Source organism: Panulirus ornatus, chromosome 12, assembly GCF_036320965.1.
Source record: "Panulirus ornatus isolate Po-2019 chromosome 12, ASM3632096v1, whole genome shotgun sequence".
Taxonomy (NCBI): domain Eukaryota; kingdom Metazoa; phylum Arthropoda; class Malacostraca; order Decapoda; family Palinuridae; genus Panulirus; species Panulirus ornatus.
In genome coordinates this window covers 45442006-45455874 of record NC_092235.1, presented here as the reverse complement: position 1 = coordinate 45455874, position 13869 = coordinate 45442006, and the positions used below count along the sequence as shown (strand labels likewise).

The window sequence follows — 13869 nt, the reverse complement described above, 5'->3', positions numbered from 1 at the left end:
AGAATCATATATGGCAACACTAAGCTACAAGCTTATAATAACTTGCACTCCCATGGCCATGTTCACTAATATAGCCATTAACACAATAACTATGAACTAGGCAAAGCTGTACAATTCTGGGCTCTGAAAAATCTCCGATACTATCATAATTAAACTATTATCAGAAAAATTCTAAGCAGCCATGTCAGTTTTATGGTGGATGCTTACATTGTAATTCAGCTCTCCAGATAAAAGATTCAGTGATGAAGAGTGCATATTAATGAAAAAGCTCATTTCTAACTACACTAATGCACAATACCAGTATGTTTTCTTTCTACTGACATAAAATGTGACATTTCAGAGTACAGGTACACCAACAATTTTCTGGCACGCTTGGTTCCAAAGCCTTGCTGGATTAACCATTTTGCCGGACCAACCGTGGTCACGAGATAATAATTCATCAACACACCTCTAACCCACTAATCATACATCTCCCATGAGTCTAAAGTATACTATGGACTGCTGGAAATTCAAATCAAAGAAATATTAAATGTTTAAGCATCCTAAGATGGTTTGTCCTTAGATTGTTTGAAGCCTATGGGGTCTTCTTCATTTTCTGTTGTTAGTGTTTTCCAGGTACACATCACCAGAATAATTCAGTTTTGTTTGCATTATACACCTACTCAGGACTGAGGTGCTCGTCAGCTACGAGTTTCACAAATTCACCCACATACTCGGCAGCTCCTTCGTGGTTTGCAGACCGCTTTTCTCCGCACACTTTATCCATGGAAATTCCATGATGCTCCTTGAATCTTTGAACCCATCCTTCACTATAGTCATGCTCATATTGTAATTGAAGTTCTTTATGGAACAACTTAGCCTGGTCTATTATCATGTTACCTGACAAGTCCACTCCACCACTATGACGCTGTCGAAACCATTCCAACATCACTCGATTGTGCTCAGTACTCTTACCACCTTTCATAGTTTTTCTAATCATCATTTGCTTGTTGGAATTGCTGTCCACATAGAATTTCAATATTTTCTCCCTTTGCTTCTTTATATCTTAACCAGTTGATGAACCAATATTACAGATGTCACAGCTTATGCACCAAAACACCACGGTCCATTTTTTTCAACAGTTCTACTTTATCTTGGATCAATATAGACTGGTGTTTACTTCTGACACCACAAATGACACTCTCATATGTCTTAGAAGCCATAGCTAGGTTTGAATTTAAGCAAAATATGCTAAGAATCTCACAGAATTGTGGTATCACCACCAAAAAGTGCAGTGTTAAGAATGTAAATAAGTGCATCCTACACACAGAGCCATCTGTGGCTGCCCGGTAAACTAGTCTGGTGGCTGCAGTAATTTCAAGTTCCCTCACGTAATTTTGTCCAGACTAAAGGAGGTGCCAAACCATCAGCTGCCGGAAATTTGGTGGTGTACCTGTACTATAATTAGAGCAATTTCATTAAGTGCATATGATAGGATGCATTCTGATTTTCAATCAATAACAAGAAGTTTTCACCCTATTTTTGTAAGCCTACAAATACAGATATGATCAAGCTATGAAGTGACAAAAAAATCAGTGAAAGATCATATCAATGCAACAAATACAGAGAAGGTGCACTTTTCCTTGACTCATCAGTACTATACTAATTTTGGCCAGTGCCTTCAGTCCCTATTAAAGTGCATTCTTCAATAGTCCTGGCAAACTCTCTGCTTGCAATTAAACTTTTTTTTTTATAAACATGAGAAAACCAATAAAAATCCTACCTTCAATAAGGTCTTTTGGCAGGACAGGATTAGCTACTACATCTTGCTGACTGGCAGCCTGCCGAAGACCAGCTATCAGTCTGTTATATTCTTCTTGAAGTCGGTTACTATCTGATTCCTTTATTCTGCAAGAGACTGAGAATGAGGATTGTTTATCATATCAACACATTATCTTAATGAATTTGAATTATTTTCTAGTTAATCCAGATTCACAATAAAAGTGATGAGAGATGATTTCAACTAATTTACAGTGACCAATATGGCATAGGAATAAGCATGTCTTGATCACAGCCAATTTGGTTCAGAGAAAGACAAAGTATGAGAAAAAGAATTAAATTAATCAGACATGCCTTTTAAAGGTGGAGAGGTTGTAAGAGGAAAAGAAAAAAAAGCAGGAAGAAAATACCACAGCTTTGCTATCTGAGAAAAGACGGTATCATATCATAGCAGTCAATCCTTAAGTGGTTGGTCTTCACACAGAATTCATGGGAAGTAGCAGCCATGCACATGTCACAGCTCCAGTCTGTAGTGAAAGGGACATATGCAGACAGTTCAGATGACAATGGCTGAAATAATATATGCAAGACATGAAAACAGCAGCAACATCACAACTAATATAGAGAAGTGGCTGAAGTAACAGGAGGAGAATTAATATGATAAAATGCTTTTGATTCCATTTTAGATAAGACAGAAATAGAGGAAGAGCTACCCAAGCCATCAAACAGTGCTCTATACTGATAAGAATCAAAGCCCTGTGGATATGGATTAATAGTTCACAAGAGAAACAAACAAAACACCTATGCTATACCCTCAGCTATTGGGAAGCAAATGCCTAAGGCAACTTTGGAATTTATTTGGCAGTCTAAGTAACATATCTACCTACCTATATTCCCAATGCCTCTTGTTCCTAATATGAAGACCTCCTGAAGGGATGGCCAAAAGATAAGTTGCTAAGCTGCTCATCTAAACACTGCTCCCAAGTATATTCCATCTCTGTCACACCTTCCTGGGTCCTCTCCCCAATGTATTACCTCCCTCTCTCTTCCCAGGATGCCATTTCTCTTCCACTCACTCCATTTCCTTCTACCCTGCTCTTGTATATATTCAATGCCAACCAATTATCATGTGTTTCACTCAAGCATATCACTAAGCAGGAGCTTAAAAGACAACAAACTACACCAAAATATGAGCTAAATTAGTAGGTAGTAGTTGGGGGCAACCAATGACTAGGGAGGTATTTTACTAGTACCACCCACCTGGGTATCATGAGAGTTAGTGATGGGCTGTATGGTGAACCAGCACTTCAGCAGTTGTCAAGTTACATTCCTCTAACCGAAGCAGCTTTCTTTTCTTTCTGTCTCACCAACATATGGACTACTGGCATTCTGTCCATAAAGATACAATCTTTCCTTGTCAAACATAGCACTTGACAACATTGTACTCACACAACTCATTCTTTGTAACTCTAGATTTTCCTTCAGTGAGCACTATGTGCTAGCAATGCACTTTGGCAAAATGGTAAGAGCAATAGATATAAACAGTAGGTAGGAACATTAGATATAAGTAGTGGGTAGGAACATTAAGGTAGAAGTAGTCTGTAGGAACATTAGGTAGGAGCCTCTGGAAACAATGCACCAGAGATGCCCTCTGCTAGTGGCCTGTCAAGGGGGAGGCACTAAAAAGCTAAAAAGTGGCAATGCAGTTCACCAATTATGGAGACCCTTTTGCTGTGGCCACCCCCTTTAGGGAGTTCCCAAAAGGAATCGGCATCAGAGATATAGTTAGCCAGATAGACAGATCGGATTTAGCTTTCTTCCTCCTACAACCAGTTCTCATTCTAAGACCAGGTGGACTCAAACCTTCACAAGAAATGAAGGAAATAGCATGAGCACTGTCTAAGGAATGAAAATGCTTATAACTCCTTTTGCCAATCAAACCTGTGGCTACATGATCCATTTTTGAGACCTCAAGATCTTGATTGAAAGCTGTGGCCCATATATGGGCCCAACAGGGGAAAATATACTACTGTGTAACCATTTCCTAACACATTCTAAAGCACTTCTTAGTTATTTACCCAGACATCAAGTAGATCTATAATTCATAATTTTGCACCAACAACTGAATTTCAGCTGATCTGTGGTGGCAGCACAAGATGGGTAAGGCTGTTTTATACAAAGCACATGGAATCTCGTTACCTTTCAGCCATGGCATGGGGATGATAATACGGTGGATTGCTAAATGCAGATGACATCAAGTGGAATTCAGGGAAAAGTGGTAAGGAATCTAATGATTGAGAACTTGATCTCTTTGAAAATAAAAATCTATTTGATGATATTAAAAAGAATAAGGCAAAACAAAACTCTATATAACCAAGAAAGTGATGTTCAAGGCTGGGTAATTCTGAGACCTATCTCAGTAATGGAATGGGATGTATTTAGGGAAGCAGTGATGGCTTGCACAGAAGATGCTTGTGGCATGAGAAGTGTGGGAGGTGGGCAGGTGGGATGAAGTAAGATTATTAGTGAAAGAGAAGAGAGTGCATTTGGAAGATTTTTGCAGAGAAATAATGCAAATGACTGGGAGATGTATAAAAGAAAGAGGCAGGAGGTCAAGAGAAAGGTGCAAGAGGTGAAAAAGAGGGCAAGTGAGAGTTGGGGTGAGAGAGTATCATTAAATTTTACGGAGAATTAAAAGATGTTTTGGAAGGAGGTAAATAAAGTGCATAAGAGAAGGGAACAAATGGGAACTTCAGTGAAGGGGCTAATGGGGAGGTGATAACAAGTAGTGTTGATGTGAGAAAGAGATGGAGTGAGTGTTTTGAAGGTTTGTTGAATGTGTTTGATGATAGAGTGGTCGATATAGGGTGTTTTGGTCAAGGTGGTGTGCAAAGTGAGAGGGTTAGGGAAAATGATTTGGTAAACAGAGAAGAGGTAGTAAAAGCTTTCCGGAAGATGAAAGCCGGCAAGGCAGCGGGTTTGGATGGTACTGCTGTGGAGTTTATTAAAAAAGGGGGTGACTGTATTGTTGACTGGTTGGTAAGGTTATTTAATGAATGTATGACTTATGGTGAGGTGCCTGAGGATTGACGGAATGCATGCATAGTGCCATTGTACAAAGGCAAGGGGGACAAAAGTGAGTGCTCAAATTACAGAGGTATGTTTGAGTATTCCTGGGAAATCATATGGGAGGGTATTGATTGAGAGGGTGAAGGCATGTACAGAGCATCAGATTGGGGAAGAGCAGTGTGGTTTCAGAAGTGGTAGAGGATGTGTGGATCAGGTGTTTGCTTTGAAGAATGTATGTGAGAAATACTTAGAAAAGCAAATGGATTTGTATGTAGCATTTATGGATCTGGAGAAGGCATATGACAGAGTTGATAGAGATGCTCTGTGGAAGGTATGAAGAATATATGGTGTGGGAGGCAAGTTGTTAGAAGCAGTGAAAAGTTTTTATCGAGGATGTAAGGCATGTATACGTGTAGGAAGAGAGGAAAGAGATTGGTTCTCAGTGAATGTTGGCTTGCGGCAGGGGTGCGTGATATCTCCATGGCTGTTTAATTTGTTTATGGATGGGGTTGTTAGGGAGGTGAATGCAAGAGTTTTGGGAACAGGGGCAAGTATGCAGTCTGTTGAGGATGAGAGAGCTTGGGAAGTGAGTCAGTTGTTGTTCGCTTGATGATACAGCGCTGGTGGGTGATGCAGGTGAGAAACTGCAGAAGCTGGTGACTGAGTTTGGTAAAGGGTGTGAAAGAAGAAAGCTGATAAGTAAATGGGAATAAGAGCAAGGTTATTAGGTACAGTAGGGTTGCGGGACAAGTCAACTGGGAGGTAAGTTTGAATGGAGAAAAACTGAGGAATTGAAGTGAAGATATCTGGGAGTGGATTTGGCAGGGGATGGAACCATGGAAGTGGAAGTGAGTCATAGGGTGGGGAAGGGGGCGAAAGTTTTGGGAGCATTGAAAAATGTGTGGAAGTTGAGAACATTATCTTAGAAAGCAAAAATGGGTAAGTTTGAAGGAATAGTGGTTCCAACAATGTTATATGGTTGTGAGGTGTGGGCTATAGATAGAGTAGTGCAGAGGAGGGTGGATGTGCTGGAAATGAGATGTTTGAGGACAATATGTGGTGTGAGGGGGTTTGATCGAGTAAATAATGAAAGGGTAAGAGAGATGTGTGGTAATAAAAAGACTGTGGTTGAGAGAGCAGAAGAGTGTGGTTGAGAGAGCAGAAGAGGGTGTTTTAAAATGGTTTGGTCACATGGAGAGAATGAGTGAGGAAAGATTGACAAAGAGGATATATGTGTCAGAGGAGAAGGGAACGAGGAGAAGTGGGAGACCAAATTGTGGGTGGAAAGATGGAGTGAAGAAGATTTTGAGTGATCGGGGCCTGAACATGCAAGAGGGTGAAAGGTGTGCAAGGAATAGAGTGAATTGGAACGATGTGGTATACCGGGGTCGACGTGCAGTCAATGGATTGAACCAGGGCATGTGAAGTGTCTGGAGTAAACCATGGAATGTCTTGTGGGGCCTGATTGTGGAAAGGGAGCTGTGGTTTTGGTGCATTATACATGACAGCTAGAGACTGAGTGTTAATGAATGTGGTCTTTGTTGTCTTTTCCTAGTGCTACCTCGTGCACATGTGGGGGGAGGGGGCTGTCATTTCATGTGTGGCAGGGTGGCGACGGGAATGGATAAGGGCAGACAGTATGAATTATGTACATTGTATACATGTATATGTCTGAGTGTGTATATATATAAGTATATGTGGAGATGTATAGGTATGTATATGTGCATGTGTGGACATGTATGTATATACATGTGTATGTGGGTGGGTTGGGCCATTCTTCCGTCTGTTTCCTTGTACTATCTTGCTAACGCGGGAGACAGCGACAAAGTATATTAAATAAATAAATAAATCTTAGTGTGTATATATATATGTATATGTTGAGATGTATAGGTATGTATATGTGCGTGTGTGGACATGTATGTATATACATGTGTATGTGGGTGGGTTGGGTCATTCTTCCGTCTGTTTCCTTGCACTACCTCGCTAATGTGGGAGACAGCGACAAAGTATATTAAATAAATAAATAAATCTTAGTAACACACTCCTATGCTAATTGTTTTTTTGCCAGAAGAAATATGAGGTATATCTTACTTGCTTCTCCTTTGTTTACTTACTAATATATGATGCTTTATCATAACATGACACAAAATGTCTTCCCCTTTACGTGAAACAAACACATATTTCAGAATGCCAGGGAATTTCAAATGCCTGCTTTAGGGGTTAAACTGGCTTCGGTCCATTGCACGTAAAGTAATTAGAAGCTAGATCTAAAGCAGAGTCTTTGGGTCCCCTAATAGAACAATGAATATGTAGAGGTCTAAGTATGGAAGTGAAGAAAGGAATCTCCTGACCATGACCTAAGCAGCCAAAACATGGACATGGGATGAGTTACAGCAGTTAAGAATCTAGGCTGTGGAAATGAGTTATTTGAAAGGAGAATGTAGTATGACTAGATGGAATAAAGAAAGCAATGAGAGGGTGTATGAGAGACTTGGTATTGCAGGAAATGCAAAGAGAATGAAATGTGGAGTGCTAGGGAGGGTAAACATAATAATTTGAGGTGGTATGGGCATATGGAAAAAATGCTAGACAGGGAGTTTACAAGAAGAGTGTATGATGGCATGATTATAGGTGTTGGTGTAAGAGGACGACCACCTGTAAAATATGGAAACAGAGTGGAAGAGAACAGTAGGGAGATAAATGGGGTAAGAATAAGAGTAATGGTGAATATGACAGAGGCATGTAAAAACAGGGAATAGAGGAGATTCCTGCCATGGCCACCCCCTTGATGAGAGCTGCAGAGGGAATGGGTGTTACAGATATCTTGAAGTGTACTTAGCAGTGGATGGAACCATGGAAGTGGAAGTGAGTTACAGGGTGGGGGAGGGACCAAAGGTTCTGGGAGTGATGAAGAATGTGTGGAAGGAGGGAATGTTATCTCAGACAGCATGCCCTAGCATAATCCATTAACAGCATGTTGACCCCAGTATACCGCATCGTTCCAATTTACTCTATTCCTTGCACACCTTTCACCCTCCTGCATGTTAAGTCCCCGATCACTCAAAATCTTTTTCACTCCATCTTTCCACCACAAATTTGGTCTCCCACTTCTCCTCGTTCCTTCCACCTCAGACACATATATCCTCTTTGTCAATCTTTCCTCACTCATTCTCTCCATGTGAACAAACCATTTCAAAACACCCTCTTCTGCTCTCTCAACCACACATCTCTCTTGCCCTTTCATTACTTACTCGATCAAACTACCTCACACCACATGTTGTCCTCAAACATCTCATTTCTAACACTTCCACCCTCTTCTGCACAACCCTATCTATAGCCCATGCCTCGCAACCATATAACATTGTTGGAACCATTATTCATTCAAACATACCCATTTTTGCTTTCCAAATAATGTTCTTGCCTTCCACAAATTCTTCAACATTCCTAGAACCTTCGCCCCCTCCCTCAACCTGTGACTCACTTCCGCTTCCATGGTTCCATCCGCTGCCAAATCTACTCCCAGATATCTAAAACACTTCACTTCCTCCAGATTTTCTCCATTCAAACTTACCTCCCAATTAACTTGCTCCTCAACCCTACTGTACCTGATAACCTTGCTCTTATTCACATTTACTCACAGCTTTCTTCTTTCACACATTTTACCAGACTCAGTCACCTACTTCTGCAGTTTCTCATCTGAATCAGTCACCAGTGCTGTATCATCAGCGAACAACAACTGACTCACTTCCCAAGCCTCACAACCGACTGCATACTTGCCCCTCTCTCCAAAAGTCTTTCATTCACCTTCCTGACAACCACATCCATAAACAAATTGAACAACCATGGAGACATCATGCACCCCTGCCTCAAACCGACTTTCACTGGCAACCAATCACTTTCCTCTCTTCCCACTCACACACATGCCTTACATCCTTGATGAAAACTTTTCACTGCTTCTCGCAACTTGCCTCCTACACCATATATTCCTAATGCCTTCCAAAGAGCATCTCTATCAACTCTTATCACATGCCTTCTCCAGATCCATAAATGCTACATACAAATCCATGTGTTTTTCTAAGTATTTCTCACATACATTCTTCGAAGCAAACACCTGATCCACACATCCTCAACCACTTCTGAAACCACACTGCTCTCCCCCCATCTGATGCTCTGTACATGCCTTCACCCTCTCAATCAATGCCCTTCCATATAACTTTCCAGGAATACTCAAAAAACTTGTATCTCTGTAATTTGAGCACTCACCTTTATCCCCTTTGCCTTTGTACAATGGCACTATGCATGCATTCCACCAATCCTCAGGTATTTCACCATGAACCATACATATATTGAATATCTTTACCAACCATTCAACAACACAGTCACTCCCTTTTTTAATAAATTCCATTGCAATATCATCCAAACCTGCCGTCTTCACGGCTTTCACCATTCATAAAGCTTTCACTACCTCTTCTCTGTTTACTAAACCATTCTCCCTGACCCTTGCACTTCGCACACCACCTCGACCAAAACACCCTATTTCTGCCACTCTATCATCAAACACATTCAACAAACCTTCAAAATGCTCACTCCATCTACTTCTCACTTTGTCACTACTCTTTATTACCTCCCCATTAGCCCCTTCACCGATTATTCCCATTTGTTCTCTTGTCTTACGCACTTTATCAACCTCCTTCCAAAACATCTTATTATATTATTTTCATTATACTTTGTCGCTGTCTCCCGCGTTTGCGAGGTAGCGCAAGGAAACAGACGAAAGAAATGGCCCAACCCACCCCCATACACATGTATATACATACGTCCACACACGCAAATATACATACCTACACAGCTTTCCATGGTTTACCCCAGACGCTTCACATGCCTGATTCAATCCACTGACAGCACGTCAACCCCGGTATACCACATCGCTCCAATTCACTCTATTCCTTGCCCTCCTTTCACCCTCCTGCATGTTCAGGCCCCGATCACACAAAATCTTTTTCACTCCATCTTTCCACCTCCAATTTGGTCTCCCTCTTCTCCTCGTTCCCTCCACCTCCGACACATATATCCTCTTGGTCAATCTTTCCTCACTCATTCTCTCCATGTGCCCAAACCATTTCAAGACACCCTCTTCTGCTCTCTCAACCACGCTCTTTTTATTTCCACACATCTCTCTTACCCTTACGTTACTTACTCGATCAAACCACCTCACACCACACATTGTCCTCAAACATCTCATTTCCAGCACATCCATCCTCCTGCGCACAACTCTATCCATAGCCCACGCCTCGCAACCATACAACATTGTTGGAACCACTATTCCTTCAAACATACCCATTTTTGCTTTCCGAGATAATGTTCTCGACTTCCACACATTCTTCAAGGCTCCCAGAATTTTCGCCCTCTCCCCCACCCTATGACCCATTTCCGCTTCCATGGTTCCATCCGCTGCCAGATCCACTCCCAGATATCTAAAACACTTCACTTCCTCCAGTTTTTCTCCATTCAAACTCACCTCCCAATTGACCTGACCCTCAACCCTACAGTATCTAATAACCTTGCTCTTATTCACATTTACTCTTAACTTTCTTCTTCCACACACTTTACCAAACTCAGTCACCAGCTTCTGCAGTTTCTCACATGAATCAGCCACCAGCGCTGTATCATCAGCGAACAACAACTGACTCACTTCCCAAGCTCTCTCATCCCCAGCAGACTTCATACTTGCCCCTCTTTCCAAAACTCTTGCATTTACCTCCCTAACAACCCCATCCATAAACAAATTAAACAACCATGGAGACATCACACACCCCTGCCGCAAACCTACATTCACTGAGAACCAATCACTTTCCTCTCTTCCTACACGTACACATGCCTTACATCCTCGATAAAAACTTTTCACTGCTTCTAACAACTTGCCTCCCACACCATATATTCTTAATACCTTCCAAAGAGCATCTCTATCAACTCTATCATATGCCTTCTCCAGATCCATAAATGCTACATACAAATCCATTTGCTTTTCTAAGTATTTCTCACATACATTCTTCAAAGCAAACACCTGATCCACACATCCTCTACCACTTCTGAAACCATACTGCTCTTCCCCAATCTGATGCTCTGTACATGCCTTCACCCTCTCAATCAATACCCTCCCATATAATTTACCAGGAATACTCAACAAACTTATACCTCTGTAATTTGAGCACTCACTCTTATCCCCTTTGCCTTTGTACAATGGCACTATGCACGCATTCCGCCAATCCTCAGGCACCTCACCATGAGTCATACATACATTAAATAACCTTACCAACCAGTCAACAATACAGTCACCCCCTTTTTTAATAAATTCCACTGCAATACCATCCAAACCTGCTGCCTTGCCGGCTTTCATCTTCCGCAAAGCTTTTACTACCTCTTCTCTGTTTACCAAATCATTTTCCCTAACCCTCTCACTTTGCATACCACCTCGACCAAAACACCCTATATCTGCCACTCAATCATCAAACACATTCAACAAACCTTCAAAATACTCACTCCATCTCCTTCTCACATCACCACTACTTGTTATCACCTCCCCATTTGCGCCCTTCACTGAAGTTCCCATTTGCTCCCTTGTCTTACGCACTTTATTTACCTCCTTCCAGAACATCTTTTTATTCTCCCTAAAATTTAATGATACTCTCTCACCCCAACTCTCATTTGCCCTTTTTTTCACCTCTTGCACCTTTCTCTTGACCTCCTGTCTCTTTCTTTTATACATCTCCCACTCAATTGCATTTTTTCCCTGCAAAAACATCTTATTATTTTCCCTAAAATCTAATGATACTCTCTCACCCAAACTCTCATTTGCCCTCTTTTTCCCCTCTTGCACCTTTCTCTTGATCTCCTGTCTCTTTCTTTTATAAATCACCCACTCATTAGCACTACTTCTCTGCAAAAATCATCCAAATGCCTCGTTCTTCTCTTTCACTAATGATCTTACTTCTTCATAACACTAGTCACTATCTTTTCTTACCTGCCTGCCTCCCACCTTTCTCGTGCCACAAGCATCTTTTGCGCAAGCCATCACTGCTTCCTAAATACATCCCATTCCTCCCCCACTCCCCTTATGTCATTGCTCCCATCTTTTTCCAATCTGCACACAATCTCTCCTGGTACTTCCTCACACAAGTCTCCTTTCCAAGCTCACTTAATCTCACCACTCTCTTCACCCCAACGTTCTCTCTTCTTTTGTGGAAACCTTTACAAATCTTTACCTTTGCCTCCAAAAGATAATGTCCAGACACCCCTCCAGTTGCCCTTCTCAGCACATTAACATCCAAAAGTCTCCCTTTCACATGCCTATCAATTAACACGTAATCCAATAATGCCCTCTGGCCATCTCTCCTACTTACATATACTTATGTATATCTCTCTTTTTAAACCAGGTACTCCCAGTCACCAGTCTTTTTCAGCACAAAAATCTACAAGCTCTTCACCATTTCCATTACAACACTGAACATCACATGTACACCAATTATATCCTTAACTGCCACATTACTCACCTTCGCATTCAATTCACCTATCACTATAACCCGGTCTCATGCATCAAAGCTGCTAACACACTCACTCAGCTGCTCCCAAAACACTTGCCCCTCATGATCTTTCTTCTCACGACCAGGTGCATAGACACCAATAATCACCCATCTCTCTCCATCCACTTTCAGTTTTACCCATATCAATCTAGAGTTTACTTTCTTACACTCTATCACATATTCCCACAACTCCTGCTACTCCTTCCTTTGGTCTTGTCCTCTCACCAACCCCTGACTTTACTCCCAAGAGATTCCCAAACCACTCTTCCCCTTTACCCTTGAGCTTCGTTTCACTCAAAGCCAAAACATGCAGGTCCTTTTCCTCAAACATACTACCTATCTCTCCCTTTTTCTCATCTTGGTTACATTCACACACATTTAGACACCCCAGTCTGAGCCTTCGAGGAGGATGAGCACTCCCTGCATGATTTCTTCTTCTATTTCCCCTTTTAGAAAGTGGGAGATGTATAAAAGAAAGAGACAGGAGGTCAAGAGAAAGGTGCAAGAGGTGAAAAAGAGGGCAAATGAGAGTTGGGGTGAGAGAGTATCATTAAATTTTAGGGAGAATAAAAAGAATAAAAAGGTGTTCAGTGTTGTAAATGGAAATGGTGAAGACCTTGTAGATTTATGTGCTGAAAAAGGACTGATGATTGGGAATACCTGGTTTAAAAAGCGAGATATAAATAAGTATACTTATGTAAGTAGGAGAGATGGCCAGAGAGCGTTATTGGATTACGTGTTAATTGACAGGCGTGCGAAAGAGAGACTTTTGGATGTTAATGTGCTGAGAGGTGCAACTGGAGGGATGTCTGATCATTATCTTGTGGAGGCAAAGGTGAAGATTTGTATGGGTTTTCAGAAAAGAAGAGTGAATGTTGGGGTGAAGAGGGTGGTGAGAGTAAGTGAGCTTGGGAAGGAGACCTGTGTGAGGAAGTACCAGGAGAGACTGAGTACAGAATGGAAAAAGGTGAGAACAATGGAAGTAAGGGGAGTGGGGGAGGAATGGGATGTATTTAGGGAATCAGTGATGGATTGCGCAAAAGATGGTTGTGGCATGAGAAGAGTGGGAGGTGGGTTGATTAGAAAGGGTAGTGAGTGGTGGGATGAAGAAGTAAGAGTATTAGTGAAAGAGAAGAGAGAGGCATTTGGACGATTTTTGCAGGGAAAAAATGCAATTGAGTGGGAGATGTATAAAAGAAAGAGACAGGAGGTCAAGAGAAAGGTGCAAGAGGTGAAAAAAAGGGCAAATGAGAGTTGGGGTGAGAGAGTATCATTAAATTTTAGGGAGAATAAAAAGATGTTCTGGAAGGAGGTAAATAAAGTGCGTAAGACAAGGGAGCAAATGGGAACTTCAGTGAAGGGCGCAAATGGGGAGGTGATAACAAGTAGTGGTGATGTGAGAAGGAGATGGAGTGAGTATTTTGAAGATTTGTTGAATGTGTTTGATGATAGAGTGGCAGAT

At 41.5% G+C, this 13869-nt stretch overlaps 1 protein-coding gene across 3 annotated transcripts in view; it reads right to left on the bottom strand.

The window, feature by feature from the left end:
• Xpd (general transcription and DNA repair factor IIH helicase subunit Xpd) overlaps positions 1 to 13869 on the bottom strand; it is a 213631-nt gene that overhangs the window by 123906 nt on the left and 75856 nt on the right. For all 3 annotated transcript variants that reach the window (XM_071667819.1, XM_071667817.1, XM_071667818.1), the window contains exon 8: positions 1763 to 1887. In XM_071667819.1, coding sequence (XP_071523920.1) covers positions 1763 to 1887 — 125 coding nt within the window. The remainder of the gene's footprint in view (positions 1 to 1762; positions 1888 to 13869) is intronic.